The sequence below is a fragment of the Thalassophryne amazonica genome, chromosome 21 (genome assembly GCF_902500255.1).
Source record: "Thalassophryne amazonica chromosome 21, fThaAma1.1, whole genome shotgun sequence".
Lineage (NCBI taxonomy): Eukaryota > Metazoa > Chordata > Actinopteri > Batrachoidiformes > Batrachoididae > Thalassophryne > Thalassophryne amazonica.
In genome coordinates this window covers 21155188-21181405 of record NC_047123.1, presented here as the reverse complement: position 1 = coordinate 21181405, position 26218 = coordinate 21155188, and the positions used below count along the sequence as shown (strand labels likewise).

General features: G+C 42.2%; 1 protein-coding gene across 1 annotated transcript in view; it reads right to left on the bottom strand.

Moving 5' to 3' along the window:
- LOC117503306 (glutamate receptor ionotropic, kainate 2-like) overlaps positions 1 to 26218 on the bottom strand; it is a 176745-nt gene that overhangs the window by 105595 nt on the left and 44932 nt on the right. Inside the window, exons 2-3 of the mRNA XM_034162522.1 lie at positions 9310 to 9477; positions 2783 to 3046 (exon numbers count right to left, since the gene is read on the bottom strand). Of these exons, the coding sequence (XP_034018413.1) occupies positions 2783 to 3046; positions 9310 to 9477 (432 nt within the window). The remainder of the gene's footprint in view (positions 1 to 2782; positions 3047 to 9309; positions 9478 to 26218) is intronic.

Genomic DNA, 26218 nt, shown 5'->3' with positions numbered 1-26218 from the left:
TCTTACAGACAAAGAGCAGACTTTGATGAATCTGCGTGCGCAGCAGTCAGTGCGTGCAGGAGAGAAAAAAAGCTTGAGTATTGATCTTTTTACACGAGGATCATTCAATATCAATACCAGTGTTGGTATCGATATTAGGATCGATCTGCCCACCTCTAGCGCGCATCATGCGATACGTGGTGCACCGAAGCGCACCCCAACTCCACAACAACTATGAAATTAAAATGAAAACAAGCCTGAGAAGGATTCACAGCCATAAATATCATCCCTGATACTCAGCGCATAAACTATTTGGTCATTTCTTCACCCTTTATAAAACAGAATATAAGCACGGTTTCTCCTAATCGTTCAATGTGCTCACGGAGTTTGGAAAATTAGTTTTTAAAAGAGGTTTTTATGTCAGAGATTTAGATTTTGGAATAAAAATTGAGGTCAGATGTGAACAGGGATCACCGCTAGCTGCCTCTTGCTGTGTGTATTCCATCAATGCGTTCATGTTGTAATCCAAAATCAGGCAGTGTTTCTTTTCATCCAAACTGTGTATCTCGGCACACGTGGTGGTGCTGCACGCTTTTGGTTATAATGAAGTCATTACGGAAAATGAAGTTAAGTAAAAAGCAGAATAGTGGCTGGAAAAGTTACTGGAGTAATAGCAGTGGTGGGCAAAGTTCAGCTAGCTAACCGCTAATTAGCAAAAGTAACTTTATCATTATCGGATTAGCTTTTCAGTTAACTTTTAAGGCCATCTTACAGTAAATTTACTTCTGCTAACTTTAAGTCAGCTAACTGTTTTGGAATAAAGTTCAACTTTTGTAAACCATAAAATTCAACATGTTTTTTATTGTTGGCGCTTATACGCTAAACCAATTAATGAAAGTGACACATCGCTAAAAGGCAAGAAGCATCACCTCAAGGAGATGGAGGAGCGGGAGATCAAGGCAGAATAAATACATTAATTCACTTATTAAAATTATTTTCCTTGGGTATTTTTATGTTTTAATATACTTTCTGTACTGCGAATAAAGTGTATGTTGAATGTAAACTCCATCTTAATTTAATCTATTCATTCAATTATTTATGTACATTTTGATTACCATCTGATCTTGGCATGCCAAAACTATTTAGGAACTTCCATGTGTACACTTAAAGATATTAAAGTTTCAGCTCTTTATGTCTGTTTTTCAAGGGTTTCCAGCCAAAAAAGAAGAAGAAGAAGAAAAAGCCAAAGTGAAATTAATTTAATAAATGTAGGTGCTAGCAGTTAGCGGTAGCTTCAACTAAATATTTTAGGGACTTAAGAGTTTTAGCATTTTCATAGTTAACTTTTCAGTTAGCAGATTAGCGGTTAGGTTATCTGTGTCCACAACTGACTAAGAATAGAAATAGGTTTTTAAAAGGAATGTGATAAGTGCTTATGTGTGTACTTATGGGGTATTACTACCCTCCCCTGAATGTATTGCATTCAGAAATGATGCTAAACTTCTTAGAGGTTCCAGAAAGTAATCCCAATGGATCCAGTCACTAAGGCATGTCTTTGTATCTCTGTTTTTATTTGGCCTGACATTACGGGAGGTGTTAAGCAAGAAAAAATAAAGTTGCCAAGGGAGCTCAGTGTTTGGGAAACACTGTCGGCGTAGATGTTTGTGGGCTCTGGCTAATGCCTTCAGACTTCCCCCCCAAGATCTGCTAACAGTTGTGTGTGATTATTTTATCCCCTCTGATAGTTTTTCCTGCCAGCCGTCATATAAGCTCCAATCAGCAACGTGGGGGCTCTGGAGCATGAAGCTGTGTGATTCCAACCGGGGAGCTGGGCTACCCATCTGTCACGCTTTTCACGGTGTCAGGTGCGTTACAGTGAAAACGTTGTGTCAAAGAGATCCCAACTGTGACAGAGGGAGGTGAGAGGTCACGTGTGGGCATCTCGCTAAGGGAATGCTTGGAGTTAACGGAGTGAGCTTGGAGGCAGAAAGCAAAAGGAGGTCAAGGGAATGAGTCAGAACAATGTGGCAAGTGAAACGAGTCACTGGGATATCATCTGAGGTTAATGCCCGGCCACTAGCACACAGTGGGAGTGGCCCAAAAACTAGGTGATAAAACTAACATAAACCCTCAGTCAGAATTCCAATTTAAAGTCTCAATGACAAGGCGGGGCTCATTTGTGAAGCAAATTCCACATCAAATTTGCAAAACCTCTTCTGACTCTTGTGTAATTTGGCTACATTAAGCTGTCAAGTGCATCACGACAAGCGGCTCATAAATTGTCAGAGAGCCCACGAATGTTGCATCCCCCTTCTGCAACGATCACACTTCACCTTGTAAAAATATCACTGCACTCCAGTTGAAATACGACTCATCTTTTGAAGCGTGCAGCATGAGCCACTCGGCGAAGTCGCAGTGTTGACGAAAACGGCATCGCGGACGCGTTTGATAGTCACCCTTGGAGATCAAGTGTCTCTGCATTATTAATGGCGGTTGTCAGGGCCCGTGTACTACAGTTGTGCATGGCATTAATCTGAAAAGACACTGGATCATTCTGGGTAATGTAGTCCTCTTTTTGACAAAACTGTTGCTTACTCTTCTGGAAGACTGATACGGGAAGTGCCCGAAGGGTTGAGGTAGGACAGTGAGGTATTGATTTTTGAATTACCTTGACAGCTTACAAAGCACTTCCCAAACATTCTGTTGTTGTTGTGCTTCACCTGTTACCTCTGGAGGTGTCACTGCCCTCGCCCTCGTACTCACCTCCACAACCCAGAATCACCAAAAACAGAGACGACTGTACCTGTGCCTGTGCTGTCGTCATACACCACGGTGACTGTTCTCCACTTGAAGAAGTGCACCAAATCGAGGATTGCTCTACTCAAGGAGGAGAAGTCCGGGAACAGGCTGACATAGTACGAGTCCTTGTTGTCTGACACTTGGTGCTTCCACTTGGTCTGGATGTGGGGAACCCCCAAAGCATTGCAGATGGACTGGACCGCGTTAGCTGACGAGCTGTGCGAGGGGCCAAAAATGGCCGCCACCCCAAGAGAAAGCTGATCACATGCTGGTAAAAAGAAGAACAACAATTAAACCATCTTGATTTCTGCTAGACTTCTATATTATGCTGTTTTCTGGTTGGCCTAAAATTCAACCCTAGACATCCTACAGAAAACACAAACTGTGAGCCTATGCCTTATGTCCCTTGTGTCTGGGCCAAATTACCAGTTATTCGCTGATGGCATGCCTTCTCCTAATTTATTGTGAGCCAGATGGCAAATGCATATTCCACAAATCCACATGACGAATTCAGTTAGAAAAGATTTATCCATACCACACTATCCAACTGTCAATTCATGGGTGCTTTCATAGTTGTACAGTCTTAATATTGGTGCTAACCCTAACCCTAACCCTAACCCTAACCCTACTGGAGTAGGATTCACATAGTGTGTAATCTCAATGTAAAGTAAGGTGCAAGGCACAAACAGGTTGTATTTAGTTGCTTACATAGTCACAGCTGTGTTTTTGGCATAAAATGAAATAAACCACTTAGTATCACAAGTCATTGGCATTAAGAGACAGTTGCATCTAAAGACTGTATGAGAGGCCAAAAATGGCTGTCATCCCATGGGAAAGCTCTCTTTTAAAATCACCTGCCTACCACGGCAGAAGCTAAGTAATTGAATAATGCACATGAGCAGCTAGGTACTGCTGTACACCATCTCTATACAGACAGTGATTAATGTAATCAGTGTTGGAACACGTTTATGCATTGGCCTTAAGAGCCATTTTTTCCAGGTTTGAAAATGGAACTGGGGTTCAAAGCTGTGGTCATGCCCTTTGCATTGAGCAGTGAAAGCCTTGGCTTTGGGGGGATCAAAGCCTTGGCTTTGAATGGCAATGCTTTGAAATTTGTCTTGGGTGTTGAAGCTGTGGTTTTGCCCTTGGCACAGAAGAATGAGAGCCTTGGACTTGACCTTGGGGATTAAAGCCTGTATGTTGGCCTTGGCATTGAGGAGTCAAAGCCTTTACCTTGGGGATCAAAACCTTGGCCTTTGCATCAGCATTGAGGAGTCAAAGCCTTGGCCTTGGGGGATCAAAGCCTTGGCCTTGGATGTCAATGCCTTGAAATTTGTCTTGGGCGTTATGGTCTTGCCCTTGGAACAGAGGAGTTAAAGTCTTGGATTTGACCTTCAGGATTAAAGCCTGTATGTTGGCCTTGGCATTGAAGGAGTCAAAGCCTTGGCCTTGGGAATCAACACCATGAGGGTTTCATTTGGGACTACAACACAGAATACCAGAGGAATATATAAATATACAATTTTTATATTTATATATTAGGAATAATTTGACAGCAAAATCAAGAGCAGTCTTTTTAAAAAAGAACTGCTTGGGTGGGTGACGTGACGTAGCAGACCTTGCACCTTCTGAAAGGTGTTTTGTTTTCTCACTGCGGTATTGTATCACTTCCTGTTCCGGAGCACAGCGGTGTTTTTCTGTATCTGTTAGCTGTTTAATCTGCGCAGTTAGATTGATCTAGTTATCTAGATTACGATTTGTTTCCCAGTGTAATCTTTACGTGCCTTAACTAAAGCACTCCTTCTGCTGAATCACCTCTAAATTATTTACACATTATTCACTTTGCGTGTTTTTAGGAATCCGCTAGCTTAGCGTAGCTACTAGCTCTTAGCCGATTTAGCATGGCGGCTTCTCCTGTCTCTGCCGCACTTTTCTGCTCTGGGTGTGAAATGTTTAGTTATTCCTCGGCCTCCTTTAGCAGTAACGGTACTTGTAATAAGTGTAGCTTATTCGTAGCTTTGGAGGCCAGGCTGGGCGAATTGGAGACTCGGCTCCGCACCGTGGAAAATTCTACAGTTAGCCAGGCCCCTGTAGTCGGTGCGGACCAAGGTAGCTTAGCCGCCGTTAGTTCCCCCCTGGAAGATCCCGAGCAGCCGGGAAAGCAGGCTGACTGGGTGACTGTGAGGAGGAAGCGTAGCCCTAAACAGAAGCCCCGTGTACACCGCCAACCCGTTCACATCTCTAACCGTTTTTCCCCACTCGACGACACACCCGCCGAGGATCAAACTCTGGTTATTGGCGACTCTGTTTTGAGAAATGTGAAGTTAGCGACACCAGCAACCATAGTCAATTGTCTTCCGGGGGCCAGAGCAGGCGACATTGAAGGAAATTTGAAACTGCTGGCTAAGGCTAAGCGTAAATTTGGTAAGATTGTAATTCACGTCGGCAGTAATGACACCCGGTTACGCCAATCGGAGGTCACTAAAATTAACATTAAATCGGTATGTAACTTTGCAAAAACAATGTCGGACTCTGTAGTTTTCTCTGGGCCCCTCCCCAATCAGACCGGGAGTGACATGTTTAGCCGCATGTTCTCCTTGAATTGCTGGCTGTCTGAGTGGTGTCCAAAAAATTAGGTGGGCTTCATAGATAATTGGCAAAGCTTCTGGGGAAAACCTGGTCTTGTTAGGAGAGACGGCATCCATCCCACTTTGGATGGAGCAGCTCTCATTTCTAGAAATCTGGCCAATTTTCTTAAATCCTCCAAACCGTGACTATCCAGGGTTGGGACCAGGAAGCAGAGTTGTAGTCTTACACACCTCTCTGCAGCTTCTCTCCCCCTGCCATCCCCTCATTACCCCATCCCCGTAGAGACGGTGCCTGCTCCCAGACTACCAATAACCAGCAAAAATCTATTTAAGCATAAAAATTAAAAAAGAAAAAATAATATAGCACCTTCAACTGCACCACAGACTAAAACAGTTAAATGTGGTCTATTAAACATTAGGTCTCTCTCTTCTAAGTCCCTGTTGGTAAATGATATAATAATTGATCAACATATTGATTTATTCTGCCTAACAGAAACCTGGTTACAGCAGGATGAATATGTTAGTTTAAATGAGTCAACACCCCCGAGTCACACTAACTGTCAGAATGCTCGTAGCACGGGCCGGGGCGGAGGATTAGCAGCAATCTTCCATTCCAGCTTATTAATTAATCAAAAACCCAGACAGAGCTTTAATTCATTTGAAAGCTTGTCTCTTAGTCTTGTCCATCCAAATTGGAAGTCCCAAAAACCAGTTTTATTTGTTATTATCTATCGTCCACCTGGTCGTTACTGTGAGTTTCTCTGTGAATTTTCAGACCTTTTGTCTGACTTAGTGCTTAGCTCAGATAAGATAATTATAGTGGGCGATTTTAACATCCACACAGATGCTGAGAATGACAGCCTCAACACTGCATTTAATCTATTATTAGACTCTATTGGCTTTGCTCAAAAAGTAAATGAGTCCACCCACCACTTTAATCATATCTTAGATCTTGTTCTGACTTATGGTATGGAAATAGAAGACTTAACAGTATTCCCTGAAAACTCCCTTCTGTCTGATCATTTCTTAACATTTACATTTACTCTGATGGACTACCCAGCAGTAGGGAATAAGTTTCATTACACTAGAAGTCTTTCAGAAAGCGCTGTAACTAGGTTTAAGGATATGATTCCTTCTTTATGTTCTCTAATGCCATATAACAACACAGTGCAGAGTAGCTACCTAAACTCTGTAAGGGAGATAGAGTATCTCGTCAATAGTTTTACATCCTCATTGAAGACAACTTTGGATGCTGTAGCTCCTCTGAAAAAGAGAGCTTTAAATCAGAAGTGTCTGACTCCGTGGTATAACTCACAAACTCGTAGCTTAAAGCAGATAACCCGTAAGTTGGAGAGGAAATGGCGTCTCACTAATTTAGAAGATCTTCACTTAGCCTGGAAAAAGAGTCTGTTGCTCTATAAAAAAGCCCTCCGTAAAGCTAGGACATCTTTCTACTCATCACTAATTGAAGAAAATAAGAACAACCCCAGGTTTCTTTTCAGCACTGTAGCCAGGCTGACAAAGAGTCAGAGCTCTATTGAGCTGAGTATTCCATTAACTTTAACTAGCAATGACTTCATGACTTTCTTTGCTAACAAAATTTTAACTATTAGAGAAAAAATTACTCATAACCATCCCAAAGACGTATCGTTATCTTTGGCTGCTTTCAGTGATGCCGGTATTTGGTTAGACTCTTTCTCTCCGATTGTTCTGTCTGAGTTATTTTCATTAGTTACTTCATCCAAACCATCAACATGTTTATTAGACCCCATTCCTACCAGGCTGCTCAAGGAAGCCCTACCATTATTTAATGCTTCGATCTTAAATATGATCAATCTATCTTTGTTAGTTGGCTATGTACCACAGGCTTTTAAGGTGGCAGTAATTAAACCATTACTTAAAAAGCCATCACTTGACCCAGCTATCTTAGCTAATTATAGGCCAATCTCCAACCTTCCTTTTCTCTCAAAAATTCTTGAAAGGGTAGTTGTAAAACAGCTAACTGATCATCTGCAGAGGAATGGTCTATTTGAAGAGTTTCAGTCAGGTTTTAGAATTCATAATAGTACAGAAACAGCATTAGTGAAGGTTACAAATGATCTTCTTATGGCCTCGGACAGTGGACTCATCTCTGTGCTTGTTCTGTTAGACCTCAGTGCTGCTTTTGATACTGTTGACCATAAAATTTTATTACAGAGATTAGAGCATGCCATAGGTATTAAAGGCACTGCGCTGCGGTGGTTTGAATCATATTTGTCTAATAGATTACAATTTGTTCATGTAAATGGGGAATCTTCTTCACAGACTAAAGTTAATTATGGAGTTCCACAAGGTTCTGTGCTAGGACCAATTTTATTCACTTTATATATGCTTCCCTTAGGCAGTATTATTAGACGGTATTGCTTAAATTTTCATTGTTACGCAGATGATACCCAGCTTTATCTATCCATGAAGCCAGAGGACACACACCAATTAGCTAAACTGCAGGATTGTCTTACAGACATAAAGACATGGATGACCTCTAATTTCCTGCTTTTAAACTCAGATAAAACTGAAGTTATTGTACTTGGCCCCACAAATCTTAGAAACATGGTGTCTAACCAGATCCTTACTCTGGATGGCATTACCCTGACCTCTAGTAATACTGTGAGAAATCTTGGAGTCATTTTTGATCAGGATATGTCATTCAAAGCGCATATTAAACAAATATGTAGGACTGCTTTTTTGCATTTACGCAATATCTCTAAAATCAGAAAGGTCTTGTCTCAGAGTGATGCTGAAAAACTAATTCATGCATTTATTTCCTCTAGGCTGGACTATTGTAATTCATTATTATCAGGTTGTCCTAAAAGTTCCATAAAAAGCCTTCAGTTAATTCAAAATGCTGCAGCTAGAGTACTGACGGGGACTAGAAGGAGAGAGCATATCTCACCCATATTGGCCTCTCTTCATTGGCTTCCTGTTAATTCTAGAATAGAATTTAAATTCTTCTTCTTACTTATAAGGTTTTGAATAATCAGGTCCCATCTTATCTTAGGGACCTCGTAGTACCATATCACCCCAATAGAGCGCTTCGCTCTCAGACTGCAGGCTTACTTGTAGTTCCTAGGGTTTGTAAGAGTAGAATGGGAGGCAGAGCCTTCAGCTTTCAGGCTCCTCTCCTGTGGAACCAGCTCCCAATTCAGATCAGGGAGACAGACACCCTACTTTTAAGATTAGGCTTAAAACTTTCCTTTTTGCTAAAGCTTATAGTTAGGGCTGGATCAGGTGACCCTGAACCATCCCTTAGTTATGCTGCTATAGACGTAGACTGCTGGGGGGTTCCCATGATGCACTGTTTCTTTCTCTTTTTGCTCTGTATGCACCACTCTGCATTTAATCATTAGTGATCGATCTCTGCTCCTCTCCACAGCATGTCTTTTTCCTGGTTCTCTCCCTCAGCCCCAACCAGTCCCAGCAGAAGACTGCCCCTCCCTGAGCCTGGTTCTGCTGGAGGTTTCTTCCTGTTAAAAGGGAGTTTTTCCTTCCCACTGTAGCCAAGTGCTTGCTCACAGGGGGTCGTTTTGACCGTTGGGGTTTTACATAATTATTGTATGGCCTTGCCTTACAATATAAAGCGCCTTGGGGCAACTGTTTGTTGTGATTTGGCGCTATATAAAAAAATTGATTGATTGATTGAAATATCCTGCCTGTGTAAACATATATCACAATTTCCAAAACCATGCCACTGTGGAAACACCATGTACTTAAAGATCATAATACAGTAAAGAGTAATACATTATATTTAGAATTTCCTCACTTGGTGGTAAACTGATGTAATCTGGTATATTGTAAATGAGATCTGTAGCTATTGTGACCATCGAACCGGCAGCAGTAACTCTTTCAGATGCAATTATGGTTGAAAATGCAGTAAAGGACTTGCGACTCGGCATTCCCAACTCACCTTTCCTGGAGGCCTCAAAGCTGTCGAAGATGTTTATTCTCTGGATGTCATAAGTCAGCGTGGTGTTGGGGAGCAACGTGCGATTCCTGTTAATTGTGTTCAAGGCAAATTTAAAGGCTAGTTCCTCTGCTCCGGAGGGACCGCTCTCAATGGACTCAAATATTCCTCCTGAGGGTAAAGAACAGAACAAAAAAAGCCTCTGAATAACTGCAACCTTGACTTTCTTAAGGTTTATTTGTCATATTATTGATGGCATTGTGTTCCCATGTATATATAAGTGACTCTCGGGTTGATGTAGAACAGAAGTTCTTTGGTAATTCAGTGTTTGAGTCTCAGCTGATTTGTATTCTGCAGCACTTGTTGATGTAATTAGAGGTAATTAGTTGTGCAGGGAGGTGAGTTCAGGGGCGGGCACCCTTCTTTAACACGTTTGTTAAGCCTTGACACAAAGGTGAACTTTTGCATTTTGTCTCACTGATGTCAGCGACTCTCAGATGAGAGAAGAGAAGAAATAATGGAAGAAAGGAGGGAGAGAAAACAAAGGAAGTAAAATTCTGGTTTGCATAAGTATTTCAGAATTGGCAAAAACACCCCTCTTTGACTCACTCAACGTGACCTGCACAACTAAAATTCTGGTTTGCATAAGTATTTCAGTATGACTAAAGACACCCCTCTTTGACTCACCTAAAGACATCCCTCTTTGACTCACTCAGTGTGACCTGCACAACTAAAATTCTGGATGCATAAGTATTTCAGTATTGGTAAAGAAGCCCCTCTTTGACTCACTCAATGTGACCTGCACAACTAAAATTTTGGTTTGCATAAGTATTTCAGTATTGGTAAAGACGCCCCTCTTTGACTCACTCAATGTGACCTGCACAACAAAAATTTTGGTTTGCATAAGTATTTCAGTATTAGTAAAGAAGCCCCTCTTTGACTCACTTAATGTGACCTGCACAACAAAAATTTTGGTTTGCACAAGTATTTCAGCATTGGTAAAGATGCCCCCCTTTGACTCACTCAATGTGACTTGCACAGCTAAAATTTTGGTTTGCATAAGTATTTCAGTATTGGTAAAGATGCCCCTCTTTGACTCACTCAGTGTAACCTGCACAACTAAAATTCTGGATGCATAATTATTTCAGTATTGGTAAAGAAGTCCCTCTTTGACTCACTCAATGTGACCTGCACAACTAAAATTTTGATTTGCATAAGTATTGCAGTATTGGTAAAGACGCCCCTCTTTGACTCACTCAATGTGACCTGCACAACAAAAATTTTGGTTTGCATAAGTATTTCAGTATTGGTAAAGAAGCCCCTCTTTGACTCACTTAATGTGACCTGCACAACAAAAATTTTGGTTTGCACAAGTATTTCAGTATTGGTAAAGACGCCCCTCTTTTACTCACTCAGTGTGACCTGCACAACTAAAATTCTGGTTTGCATTAGTATTTCAGCACTGGTAAAGACGCCCCTCTTTGACTCACTCAATGTAAACTGCACAACTTAAACAGCAAGACTCAATATTACTTAAAAAAATCAGTCTTAATTTGCTTGTTATTATACACTTTCATGTTTTCACACTCCTTCTTGGATTCTCACCTATATTTTGCACAACCATAATCATTGGCCTCAGTATTACTGTCAGTGTTTGTTTTCAGGTCTTAATTTGATTTTTTTTTTTTTTTTTTTGCTTTTTTTGGAAGTTTAGAAAATGAATGAATGAAAGGTGAAGATTTTCCTTCTTGGCGTTCTGCGCATGACCTGCACAACCTAAACCATTAGAGTGATTACGACTGTCAGTGTGTCCTGATTGTTGATTATTTTTTTAATAATTTATTTGCTTTTATATGTCTTCTGCTTTACACATGACCTGCACAACTTAAACCACTAGATTCATCATGAGTGTCAAAATGTCTTTATCAGCCTGAATTTGATGATAATTACCTCCACCAATAAAGATAGAGGAGGTTATGTCATTGCTCCTGTTTGTTTATCTGTCAGTTTGTCTGGTTGTGAACAACCTAGAGCCCACAATTTTTGGTATATCATAATGAAATTTTTACTGAAGATTCATATCCTGATAGGCAAGAGGTGATTCAGTTTTCAACATCATAGGTCAAAGGACAAAGTCAGAAAAATCCCTATCTTTAACACTGAATGAATTTTCAAAAATTCTCTGTAAAACTGTAAAAAAAGATCAAATTTCTTTCATATGTGAAAGCATTATGGAAGATAGTATCTTTTATTGACTGACAAAGTTTGATCTGGATCTAATGCAGATTACAGATTTTGCTACCATTTGAATGTAACATTAAAACCCCAATTTAATGTATATTTTACATTATATCTTAATCAAACATCCCTCAATCACTCTCATATTTGAAAGTGAGGTGCAGACTGGCACTCACTATCGACAAAGTTTGATTCTGATCTGAGCTGGATTATGGATTTTGTGGACATTTGAATTGAATATTGAAAAGTCCATTTGGTGTACATTTTGCATTTTATCTCAATCAAAAGTGCCCCAGTCACTCTCATTTGTGACAATGAGGTACAAACTGACACTCTCAATGAAGAGAGTAAATTTGATCTGTATCTGCTCCGTGCTGTGAATTTAGCAGATATTTCATATTAACATTGAAAAAAACATTGTGTTCAATGAGCGAGTTGCTCTAGATCATCACTTATACACTTCTCTCTTAGTGAAGGTGCTCTTCAATGGTTTGCACAACATAAACCACTTGATTGATTATTACAGTCAGTGGTCCTTATTTCTCTTCATTTATCATTTGATGGCTGTTGTGTTTCCCTCTTGGTGAAGATGCTCCTTCTTGGATGGTCACAATGACCTGCACAACTTAAACCATTAGTCTCATTATTACTGTCAGTGTTTTTTTACTGTCTTAATTTGCATATTATTTGTTTGTTTTTTACTGTGTCATTCTTGGTGAAGATGCTGTTCCTTGACTCAATGCATGACCTGCATAACTTAAGCCATCGAAGTGATTATGACTGTCAGGGTTTCCTGATTCTTTTTTCCATTAGCATTTATTTACTTTTATATTTCACCATTGGACAAGGCATTCCTTATTGGCTGTCTGCACATGACCTGCACAACCTAAGTCATCGGACTGATTATTGTGGTCAGTTGTTTATTGATCTTCTGTGTCTGACTCTCAGTGTTGATGTCCACATTTGACAAGAAGGGTCTGTTACTGGTAAATTAAATATGATAGTTTGATCACTCAAAAACCCTCCAGCTCTCCAGTTATTATTTATAATATATTAAGCATCCTGATGAGAGGACAGAATTTATTTATTTATTTCGGGGGGGCATTTGGACGACAATCAGAAATTGCGAAGTTCGTTAATTGCTAAAGCTTCAACACAAACACAATGCATGATGTTTCCCTGTGCCACTCAAAACCAAAATACATTAACCACCACAAAATAAAATAAGGCCGACTATGAATAACTGTCTTCAGTGTTGTCAGTTACGAACAAAAGCAATTAAACCTCCAGAAGCTTCATTGTCTGAAACGTCATCTCATTTCTCAATTATATCATGATATAATTTGCATGTGGACTTTCATCAGAAACACACCACAGTTTATTTAAGTGATAAGAGGTACTTCTTTTGGCATCAGTATCATATTTTTCCTTAGTATTCCAATAAGGGGCCACCGGTCTCGCAATCATATATCAGAGTTGTAGTCTTACACACCTCTCTGCAGCTTCTCTCCCCCTGCCATCCCCTCATTACCCCATCCCCGTAGAGACGGTGCCTGCTCCCAGACCACCAATAGCCAGTAAAAATCTATTTAAGCATAAAAATTCAAAAAGAAAAAATAATATAGCACCTTCAACTGCACCACAGACTAAAACAGTTAAATGTGGTCTATTAAACATTAGGTCTCTCTCTTCTAAGTCCCTGTTAGTAAATGATATAATAATTGATCAACATATTGATTTATTCTGCCTTACAGAAACCTGGTTACAGCAGGATGAATATGTTAGTTTAAATGAGTCAACTCCCCCGAGTCACACTAACTGCCAGAATGCTCGTAGCATGGGCCGAGGCGGAGGATTAGCAGCAATCTTCCACTCCAGCTTATTAATTAATCAAAAACCCAGACAGAGCTTTAATTCATTTGAAAGCTTGACTCTTAGTCTTGTCCATCCAAATTGGAAGTCCCAAAAACCAGTTTTATTTGTTGTTATCTATCGTCCTCCTGGTCGTTACTGTGAGTTTCTCTGTGAATTTTCGGACCTTTTGTCTGACTTAGTGCTTAGCTCAGATAAGATAATTATAGTGGGCGAATTTAACATCCACACAGATGCTGAGAATGACAGCCTCAACACTGCATTTAATCTATTATTAGACTCAATTGGCTTTGCTCAAAATGTAAATGAGTCCACCCACCACTTTAATCATATCTTAGATCTTGTTCTGACTTATGGTATGGAAATTGAAGACTTAACAGTATTCCCTGAAAACCCCCTTCTGTCTGATCATTTCTTAATAACATTTACATTTACTCTGATGGACTACCCAGTAGAGGGGAATAAGTTTCATTACAGTAGAAGTCTTTCAGAAAGCGCTATAACTAGGTTTAAGGATATGATTCCTTCTTTATGTTCTCCAATGCCATATACCAACACAGGGCAGAGTAGCTACCTAAACTCTGTGAGTGAGATAGATTATCTCGTCAATAGTTTTATATCCTCTTTGAGGACAACTTTGGATGCTGTAGCTCCTCTGAAAAAGAGAGCCTTAAATCAGAAGTGCCTGACTCCGTGGTATAACTCACAAACTCGCAGCTTAAAGCAGATAACCCGTAGGTTGGAGAGGAAATGGCGTCTCACTAATTTAGAAGATCTTCACTTAGCCTGGAAAAAGAGTCTGTTGCTCTATAAAAAAGCCCTCCGTAAAGCTAGGACATCTTACTACTCATCACTAATTGAAGAAAATAAGAACAACCCCAGGTTTCTTTTCAGCACTGTAGCCAGGCTGACAAAGAGTCAGCTCTATTGAGCCGAGTATTCCTTTAACTTTAACTAGTAATGACTTCATTACTTTCTTTTCTAATAAAATTTTAACTATTAGAGAAAAAATTACTCATAACCATCCCAAAGACATATCGTTCTCTTTGGCTGCTTTCAGTGATGCCGGTATTTGGTTAGACTCTTTCTCTCCGATTGTTCTGTCTGAGTTATTTTCATTAATTACTTCCTCCAAACCATCAACATGTCTATTAGACCCCATTCCTACCAGGCTGCTCAAGGAAGCCCTACCATTAATTAATGTTTCAGTCTTAAATATGATCAATCTATCTTTATTAGTTGGCTATGTACCACAGGCTTTTAAGGTGGCAGTAATTAAACCATTACTTAAAAAGCCATCACTTGACCCAGCTATCTTAGCTAATTATAGGCCAATCTCCAACCTTCCTTTTCTCTCAAAAGGTCTTGAAAGGGTAGTTGTAAAACAGCTAACTGATCATCTGCAGAGGAATGGTCTATTTGAAGAGTTTCAGTCAGGGTTTAGAATTCATCATAGTACAGAAACAACATTAGTGAAGGTTACAAATGATCTTCTTATGGCCTCAGACAGTGGACTCATCTCTGTGCTTGTTCTGTTAGACCTCAGTGCTGCTTTTGATACTGTTGACCATAAAATTTTATTACAGAGATTAGAGCATGCTATAGGTATTAAAGGCACTGTGCTGCAGTGGTTTGAATCATATTTATCTAATAGATTACAATTTGTTCATGTAAATGGAGAATCTTCTTCACAGACTAAGGTTAATTATGGAGTTCCACAAGGTTCTGTGCTAGGACCAATTTTATTCACTTTATACATGCTTCCCTTAGGCAGTATTATTAGACAGCATTGCTTAAATTTTCATTGTTATGCAGATGATACCCAGCTTTATCTATCCATGAAGCCAGAGGACACACACCAATTAGCTAAACTGCAGGAATGTCTTACAGACATAAAGACATGGATGACCTCTAATTTTCTGCTTTTAAACTCAGATAAAACTGAAATTATTGTACTTGGCCCCACAAATCTTAGAAACATGGTGTCTAACCAGGTCCTTACTCTGGATGGCATTACCCTGACCTCTAGTAATACTGTGAGAAATCTTGGAGTCATTTTTGATCAGGATATGTCATTCAATGTGCATATTAAACAAATATGTATGACTGCTTTTTTGTATTTGTGCAATATCTCTAAAATTAGAAAGGTCTTGTCTCAGAGTGATGCTGAAAAACTAATTCATGCATTTATTTCCTCTAGGGTGGACTATTGTAATTCATTATTATCAGGTTGTCCTAAAAGTTCCCTGAAAAGCCTTCAGTTAATTCAAAATACTGCAGCTAGAGTGCTGACAGGGACTAGAAGGAGAGAGCATATTTCACCCATATTGGCTTCTCTTCATTGGCTTCCTGTTAATTCTAGAATAGAATTTAAAATTCTTCTTCTTACTTATAAGGTTTTGAATAATCAGATCCCATCTTATCTTAGGGACCTCATAGTACCATATCACCCCAATAGAGTGCTTCGCTCTCAGACTGCAGGCTTACTTGTAGTTCCTAGGGTTTGTAAGAGTAGAATGGGAGGCAGAGCCTTCAGCTTTCAGGCTCCTCTCCTCTGGAACCAGCTCCCAATTCAGATCAGGGAGACAGACACCCTCTCTACTTTCCTTTTTGCTAAAGCTTATAGTTAGGGCTGGATCAGGTGACCCTGAACCATCCCTTAGTTATGCTGCTATAGACTTAGACTGCTGGGGGGTTCCCATGATGCACTGTGTGTTTCTTTCTCTTTTTGCTCTGTATGCACCACTCTGCATTTAATCATTAGTGATTGATCTCTGCTCCCCTCCACAGCATGTCTTTTTCCTGATTCTCTCCCTCAGCCCCAACCAGTCCCAGCAGAAGACTGCCCCTCCCTGAGCCTGGTTCTGCTGGAGGTTTCTTCCTGTTAAAGGGAGTTTTTCCTTTCCACTGTCGCCAAGTGCTTGCTCACAGGGGGTCGTTTTGACCATTGGGTTTTTTCTGTAATTATTGTATGGCTTTGCCTTACAATATAAAGTGCCTTGGGGCAACTGTTTGTTGTGATTTGGCACTATATAAATAAAATTGATTTGATTTGATTTGATTTGATATATATATATATACTCCCCCTCTAGCTGCCACCTTATCGTGGTGGGGGAGTTTGCGTACCCGGATGATCCTAGGAGCTATGTTGTCGGGGCTTTGTGCCCCTTGTAGGGTCTCCCAAGGCAAACAGCTCCTAGTTGATGGGTCAGACTAAGGGCAGTTCAGAAGCTCCCATGACCAGTAAAAAATCAAGGACCGAGACATCGCCCGGTATGGCGTAACCGGTGCCCCACCCTGGAGCCAGGCCTGGGGTTGGGGCTTGCGCGCGAGTGCCTGGTGGTTGGGCCTTAGCCCATGGGGCCCGGCCGGGCTCAGCCTGAAAGAGCGATGTGGGCCCACGCTCCTGTGGGTTCAACACCTGCAGAGGAGGCCATGGGGGTCGGGTGCAGAGAGGAATGGGTGGAGGTTGAGGGTGGGTGGCCCGTCGGCCCGGTCCGCGTTCACAGCCCCTGGCTGTTGGGACGTGGAATGTCACCTCGCTGGGGGGGCCTGAGCTTGTGCGGGAGGTTGAGAGATACCGACTAGAGATAGTCGGGCTCACCTCCACGCACAGCATGGGCTCTGGTACCCAACTCCTGGAGAAGGGCTGGACGCTCCACTTTTCTGGTGTTGCCCATGATGAGAGGCGGAGAGCTGGGGTCGTATTGCTTATTGCTCCCCAGCTCAGTCGCCATGTGTTGGAGTTCACTCCGGTGAACGAGAGGGTCGCGTCCCTACGCCTTCGGGTCGGGGAGAGGTCTCTCACTGTTGTCTCGGCCTACGGGCCAAGCAGCAGTGCAGAGTACCCGACTTTCTTGGAGTCCCTGGGAGGGGTACTAGATAGCGCTCCGACTGGGGAGTCCATTGTTCTCCTGGGGGATTTCAACACCCACTTGGCAGCGACAGTGAGACCTGGAGGGGGGTGATCGGGAAGAAATGGCCTCCCCGATCTGAACCCAAGTGGTGTTCAGTTGTTGGACTTCTGTGCTAGTCACAGTTTGTCCATCACGAACACCATGTTCGAGCACAAGGGTGTCCATAAGTGCACGTGGCACCAGGAAACCCTGAGCCGGAGGTTGATGATCGACTTTGTAGTCATATCATCTGACCTTCGGCCACGTGTCTCGGACACTCGAGTGAAGAGGAGGGCTGAGCTGTCGACCGATCACCACCTGGTGGTGAGTTGGATCCGCTGCGAGGGGAGGAAGCCAGTTAGACCTGGCAGGCTCAAACGTATCGTGAGGGTCTGCTGGGAATGACTGGTGGAACTCTCTGTCAGCGAGGTCTTCAACTCCCACCTCCGGGAGAGCTTCTCCTAGATCCCGGGGGAGGTTGGAAACACGGAGTCTGAGCGGACCATGTTCTCCACCTCCATTGTTGATGAGGCCACTCATAACTGTGGTCACAAGGTCTCTGGTGCCTGTTGTGGCGGCAATCCCCGAACGCCACTTACTTCCGCCGCCGGTGGACGCCGGAAGTAAGGGATGCCGTCAAGCTGAAGAAGGAGTCCTACTTGTCTTTGTTGGTAGGTGGGACCCCGGAGGCAGCTGACAGGTACTGGCAGGCCAAGCGTGCCGCAGCCCACGTCATCACAGCGGCAAAAAATTGGGTCTGGGAGGAGTTTGGGGAGGCCATGGAGGAGGACTATCGGTGGGCCTTGAAGAAATTCTGGCAAACTGTCTGACGCCTCGGGAGGCAGAAGCAGCTCTCCACCAGCACTGTCTACGGTGCGGGTGGGGAGCTGTTGACCCTGACTGGGGATGTTGTCGGGCGGTGGAAGGAATACTTCGAGGATCTCCTCAATCCCATTGTCACGTCTTCCAAAGAGGAAGCAGAGACTGGGGACTCAGAGGCAGACTCATCCATTACCCAGGTTGAAGTCACCGAGGTGGTTAGAAAGCTCCTCAGTGGCAAGGCTCCTGGAGTGGATGAAGTCCGTCCTGAGTACCTTAAGTCTCTGGATGTTGTGGGACTGTCTTGGCTGACACACCTTTGCAGTATTGCGTGGCGGTCGGGGTCAGTGCCTCTGGACTGGCAGACCGGGGTGGTGGTCCCTCTGTTTAAGAAGGGGGACCGGAGGGTGTGTTCCAACTACAGGGGGATCACACTCCTCAGCCTCCCCGGTAAGGTCTATTCCAGAGTACTGGAGAGGAGAATTTGACCGATAGTCGAACCTCGGATTCAGTAGGAGCAGTGTGGTTTTCATCCTGGTCGCGGCACACTGGACCAGCTCTACACGCTCCATTGGGTGCTTGAGGGTTCATGGGAGTTTGCCCAACCAGTCCACATGTGCATTTGGATCTGGAGAAGGCGTTTGACCGTGTCCCTCGGGGCACCCTCTGGGGGGTGCTCTGGGAGTACGGGGTCCGGGGTCCTTTGCTAAGGGCTGTCTGGTCCCTGTATGACCGCAGCAGGAGCTTGGTTCGCATTGCCGGTAGTAAGTCAAACCTGTTTCCAGTGCATGTTGGCCTCCGCCAGGGCTGCCCTTTTGTCACCAGTTCTGTTCAGAATTTCTGAACAGAATTTGTTGGCGCAGCCAGGGAGTAGAGGGGGTCTGGTTTGGGAACCACAGAATCTTGTCTCTGCTGTTTGCGGACGATGTGGTTCTGTTGGCTTTGTCAAATCAGGACCTTCAGCGTGCACTGGGGCGGTTTGCAGCCGAGTGTGAAGCGTCCGGGATGAAAATCAGTACCTCCAAATCCTAGGCCATGGTTCTCGACCGGAAAAAGGTGCTTTGCCCTCTTCAGGTCGGTGGAGTGTCCTTGTCTCAAGTGGAGGAGTTTAAGTATCTCGGGGTCTTGTTCACGAGTGAGGGATGGATGGAGCATGAGATCAACAGACGGATCGGTGTAGCATCTGCAGTGATGCGGTCGCTGTATCGGACCGTCATGGTGAAGAGAGAGCTGAGTACGGGGCAAAGCTCTCGATTTACTGATCGATCTACGTTTCGATCCTCACCTATGGTCATGAGATTTGGCTCATGACCGAAAGAACGACATTGCGAGTACAAGCGGCTGAGATGAGTTTCCTCCGCAGGGTGGCTGGGCGCTCCCTTAGAGATAGGGTGAGGAGCTCGGTCACTCAAAGGGAACAGGGAGTCAAGCCGCTGCTCCTCCACGTCGAAAGGAGCCAGTTGAGGTGGCTTGGGCATCTTTTTCGGATGCCCCTTGGACGCCTCGCTGGAGAGGTGTTCCGGGCATGTCCCATCGGGAGGAGGCCCCGGGGAAGACCCAGGACACGCTGGAGGGACTACGTCTCTTGGCTGGCTGGGGAAAGCCTTGGGGTTCCCCCGGAGGAGCTGGGGGAGGTGTGTGTGCATCGGGAGGTCTGGTGCGGCTTTGCTTGAGCTGCTGCCCCCGCGACCCGACCCTACTCCGGATAAAGCGGAAGAAAATGGATGGATGGATATATATATCAGAAATAAAGCTACTACAATAAGTACACTTCAATACGAAGGATGTAGTGGATAACTGAAGAGGACTACACCTTTAAGCATATTTTCATAGATGCCTTTTCGGTGTTGCTGTTAGGGTTGCGTGTCAGGAACCGGTTCTTTTCGGGTATCCTTAAGAAATGATTCGATCCATCCACATCAATAGCTTTTTTGCTTAACGATTCCCTTATTGGTCCTTCAGAGTGGTTGTTGTTTTTGGGGGTGTTTGTCGGGAAAATTTCTCTACATTAATTACAGACCCTGCAGCGGGTCTGTATAATCAACCGTTTCTGCAGCGCGGATTTGCTTTGAACCTTGAAGCAATGAAGCAGTGCTCGATCTACTACTTCGTTGGTTCTGTTTTATTTTGCTTTATCTTTATTTTTCCCCGCTAAAACCCCAAAGAACATATGTCTGTGAGTAATATTTACCTTTTTTATGTTAAACCGACCTGTTATGGTCTTCTGAAACAGTTGATAGATGTATTTTATAATTTAAAACAGGACCAATGCTAACACGTTTGCACATCTATGGCATTTTCAATGTTAAAGTTAGCATTAAGCTGAGCCATTATCAAGCTAGCACTGGTACTAGTCTCTTATACAAAGAGACTGGTAGCGTGTTTTTGAAAACATGGCTGTGATTGGTCCATTTGATACGTTGGCGGCTATTGGCTATCACGCCACGCTCTGTAATTGGCTGTGGCATAACCGTCGAAAATGTAAGTTGGTTCCACTCCTCCAGAGACTGTGGTACCAGTGCTACATTGTAAACAAAGGCTGCAGCCAATCAGAGAATGGCGTGTCTCAGCCAATCAGCAAACTGTCAGAATCCTGACTAAAAGTCACGTGACCAAATGACCCAATACCAACTCCTTTGCATTGGCTGGAGGAGTGGAACCAACTTATTATCAAGCGTCCCTCGACCGGGGCGCAAAGGATTCTGGGATACTCCAAAACTATGAATAGACTGTATCCTCAGTAGCCATGAAGTAACAATGGCGCTAACGTCACCAAGCTATCGACATTTGTTAATTTGTGCTAACAGTGCAAACATACAAATTAAATCATACCAAAATTTCACTCAAAAGGAAATGCTGGAGCACTGACTTATTAGATAGCCCGTAAGTATAATTAAACACACAACAAGCCATATTATAATGAAATGTTTATAAAGGACAAACACGGTCCAATCCACAGCAGCTAGCAGCCACTGCTAGCTAGGCCCTGGACCCAGCACACCAGCTACAGCTGAAATCAATCACACCCCTAATTCTTCATAAATTTACATCTTAAATGTCATAATCTAATGAGTTATAAACACATTACCAAATCTCCCCACTCCCCATCCCCAGTTGTCATGAGCAGAGAAACTAGCTTCTAATGCCAGGCTGTAAACACCTTTATTTCAGCTATAATGTTGGACATTTTAACAAGAATATCTTTTGGACTTGGCTTCCAGTTGCCAATCAAAGGATTGCAAGTTTTGGCTTCATTTTTCAGTACCAGAGGTTTCTGCTTGCAATTTTTCACACGCCCATCATCGGTGACTTTGCAAAGTAAACTTTCCCAAATAAATCTGGGATATTTAGCTATAGAAGCCAGCAATACTTTCAACTCTCACAACAAACATCATAACAAAAATTGCAAAACCTCATTCTGAAACCTGGATTCACCTTTTGAGGCTGAACTAAATCCTGGGAAGTCTTTGCAGAAATCAAACTTAAAAGTGAAAGTATGAGAAAACAAAGATAAAAGAAACCCTCTTGGAGACAAGAGCAGAGTTCAGGAGGCCATCCGCGGCTCCGGTCCTCTCGAAGGACTGAGTCCGCTTGACGAAATCTTAGCAGTAAAAAGGGAAAAGCTTAAAGCTTGTTTATTGGTTCAATTACAGAGACGGGAGAAAGAGAGAGAAGTGTGGATGAAGAGTGAGAGAGCTGGACAGAAATAGAGACACAGCTATAAATAGTATCTGTCCATGGCGGGGAGTGAGAGAAATGGAGTGCAATAGGGCAAAGAAGATGTCATTATCTTAGGGAAGTAAGCTCCGTCACTGTCACCACGGCACAGACACACGTATGTCTCATACTTTATTTCAATGTAATTCACTTCTCTTGAGTCGAGAAAGAAAAAAAGCCAACCAGAGTTAAAAAAAAACACAAGAACGTTGGAGCGCAAGAAATAAGATCAGCTCTAGCATCTATGATACTGGAATCAAACTGGTAGCCCGCATAAGGGGGCGCTCTCTGTGATGCTACAGAGTTATCAAACAACTCTTAAGCAGCCAAGAAATGGTAGTGTCCAGGGTGTACCCTGGACAGGGTACGAGTCTGCCAGGGTGTACCCCGCCTCACGTCCCATGACTGCTGGGATAGGCTCCAACCTGTGGCATAACATAAGAGCAGTGGTGGGCACTGTCAGCTAATCCAATAACCGATAATTATCAAAGCTAATGTTTTTGTTAATGGATTAGCTTTTCAGATAAGTTTTAACACCATTATCAGACCAATTATCTTCCGAAAAATTTAGTTCGGATGACTTTCAGTCTGCTAACATTTTTTTTTTTTTTTTTTTACTGGTAAAGTGAGCAAAGTTTAACAGGCAAAAACATTTGTAAACCCTAAAATCAAACATTTTATTCTCTGTAGCTTGTTGATGATGTTATCATTAAGCGCAAGACGTGATTGGCCGGTCGACGCTTCGAGCATTGTGGGTAGCGTAGTTCAGGTTCACTTTGTACGTTACACTGATACCGTCTGCTGGACACAAACAAAACAGACTAATTTTAACATTATTTTATTTTATTTCTTTGTGGCACAGGACAATTTAATCACCAAGACTCGGTGGGAGACAGGAGATCTCACGGTGCAGCTGCAAGGACTTCTCTTCACCGTTTACACACCGTTTTGGATAATCAGGACGCTTTATGTGGAAAGTTTTCTTCAGAATTTAATGAATCCCACTGAAACTAACAGGTAATTTATATTTACTATGTGTCTTTTACATATTTTACGTACGTATTTTGGTTGTTTAAGCCACAGGGTTCAAAGCATGTTCACTGTGTTTTGCTGCTTTTGAAAGATGATGACAGTGTTTGGGGTTTTATTTTTTTATTCATTCATTTGTCATGCGTTCTTTTTGTGTTTGTGATCCTGAATTTACCCAGAAGCCCCTGCGATGCAGCGTCCGAATAAAAGTGATCAGTTATCAGTTATCTGTAATAAAGATACATTTTTTTTTTAGCAGTTTATCAGTTTAGCATCATAAAAGATAACTTTTCAGTTATCGGATTTATGGTTATTGAAGCTAATTTTTTGGTTAGCTGTTCCCACCACTGCGTAACAGTGACTCCTCCTCCTTCCAGCCCCAAGGACGACCAACCGCCAGGTCTGCAGTCCAAAATATAACAAATTTATTATTCTTAAATCATAGGCTTCAGGGTGAGAAAAAAGGCCAAAATAACAAGCAAAACAATCTTCCATACCTGCTCGTACCTAGTTATCGAATAAAACAACAAAAAGAAAAACATTTTGTCTTACCTAACTCCTAGGGAAGAAACAGGAGAAAAGGTTATCAAAAATAAAATGGCTTCTCACCCCTACTGAGAAAACAGTCTGGACTGCTTTATCAAAAGAAATAAACAAATGTTTACAATAATTACAAAAAAAGCAAAACAAAAGATAACCAATGCCCCCCCCCCCCCCCCCCCGAAAAAAACCCCAAAACAACAAAAACAAGTGTCTTCAGACAGACACACATCTGTTGGGAGCTAGAAGAAGATGGAGCCCTGGTTGCTGGTTTCAGCCTTCCTTATAAAGCTGGAACCATCATGTTGGATCATTTAGCAGGTAGCATCTGTACAAGCTCACCTGAAACAAAGAAACTCATAGCACATAAAATGTACAGCGCCTCACCCAGGTGTAAACACACCTACACACCACAAAAACTAAATATGACCTCAGGGTCATAACAGTGAGAAGTTATGATGCAAACTTTAAGCTCTGTGTGATGTCACAGAGTTATCAAACAACTCTTAAGCAGCCAAGAAATGTAGTGTTGATGTGTGACAGAATGTGGCTGTTAAAAAGGAGAGGATGCAAATACAAATGTGCTTTTATTTGTATAGTTTTAAAATGGAAGTATTTTTCTTTATTGAAAAAAAAAAAGATTTAACTTCAGAAAGTTTTTTTTTTCCAAAAATAGGTTTACCTTATATCTTGTAATCAGGGTAATCTTATATTATGTTTCTACTTTTACATGTCATATACAATAATATGTGCTACCAAATGCCTGTAAAAGCAATGTGTCTCTCAGGAATGAAGCAACCATACAGTGCTGCATGACAGAAAGACACGGTGATCTTCGTAAAAAGAGAGTCCTTGCAAAGTCAAGTAAGTTGACCAAAAGTGAGGAGAAGTTATGATTGAAAGTTTATTGTGATAAATACAATAGAGCAGAGTAATCAAACAACTCTCAGTCAAGAAATATAGCATGAGAGTCTAATGTTAGAGACAGTCTTAAAATTCTGTACTCTTAAAAGTAGCACTGTGTCTGTATGTGGTTAATAAGGAGGGACTGCCCATAAAATATGCTTTTACTGGCATTTTTTTCCAATATAAAAGGATTTTCTTGATTAAAAAGAATATGATTTTATCTTCAGAAAGGCTTTTTCCAAACATGTCATGAAAAAGGAGTGAAGGTGATGGTGGTGGGTGTGGGGGGAGCAGGGTGGAGTCATCTTGTAATCGTGTCATCTTATATTATGGGATTAGACTATAACATGTCATACACATCCATGACAGTAGCTACGGCAAATATATTTAGTGAATATGCCTCTCAGCACTGAAGCGACCCGGCCCTCTTGCTTGCAGTGCTCCATGACAGAAAGACACAAAAGTGCCCCAAATGTGGTGTAAGCACACCAGAAACAAAGGAGATGTTATGATGCAAAATTTATACTGAAAAATGTGGAAGAGTCATCAAACAAGTCTCAAGCAGCCAAGAAATATAGTGTGCGAGTGTAATGTTAGACGATGGTGAGCAGAAAAGCTTATCATGGTTTTAAAAGCAGCACTGTGTCAGCATGTGGTTGATAAAAGGGAGGATATGCCCATAAAATGCAGTTTTGTCAGCATTATTTTCAAAATAAAAGCATTTTCTTTCCAAGTAAAATATTTAATCTTTCAAAGTAGAAGATTTTGACTTGTTCAAACATATATATTTAAAAAGTGTGGGGGAAGGGGGGTGTCATTTTATAACCAGGGCCATCTTATATTCAGAACAGTATGGTTCCATGTTTGTGCAAGTGTTTTTCGACTTTGGTGGAACTTGTAGTTCAGCACAGTAGTAAAGAAGAAATACCTCAGCACATGATATTTGTTTTATTATTTCACTCTGTCAACATGGGATTTGAACATGTTGCTGGGCGCTGTGCTTCGTTTCCCTGAAATGAAGCATTAATCTTTCAAACAACAAGCAGCTGAGAACCATGAACCATGTCAGTGCGACCTAAGAGATAATTATTACACCGGTGCCCTCTGGGAACGTGTCGAGCTGCACCGGCTCTTTCATCGAGTCTGAAAACAGTCCTATGAAGTTATCCTAATCAGATTTACACACAGTACGACTTTGGCATGTGGCTGAAAACAAATCAGTGAGAAAACAGCAGCACGGAAGCATTAAATTACCGCGCAGTAAACACTTTCATGGAGCAATGGCTTTTATAGGGTACAAAATATGAAATGGTTATTGTTTGGATAGCGGATTTTACACACTGGATTCACTGCCGTTTATGATATTGTGAATATGAAGGGATGATTTAATCCCCAAACTAAACTTTATGCATTTTGGAAGCGTTTGTACACGGCGGGTGAGCTGTAAGTCTCTCTGTCTGTGAGACGCTGCAGGTGTGTGAGTTACAGCCGAGATAATCGCCGCGCGTGTGAACCGTGGTGCTGCTGTCACTGAGGCTGGTGTGAATTATGGTGCAAATGAAAACCCGGAGAGTGAGTTATGAGCTGGATAATCACAGTGATGAGGAAAAACATGCCCGCTGACCCGCGTGCACGGATGTGTCGGACCCAGCAGTTAGTGGAAATGAAGGCGCCGCGTGGGAGGGCGTCGCCGCTATGGAAAATCCAATCCCCCATAATGTTTCTTCACAGTTCAAGTGCATAATGGGCTCTGCATTGCAGAGTAACATGGATGCTAACAGCATTTCTGGCAAAATTTGTTCAAGAATGCAAAGCACTTTAAATTACGCACTTTTGGGGACTTACATCACAACCATTGGTGGCATTAAGGGGACTCTTATTACAACTGTATGATT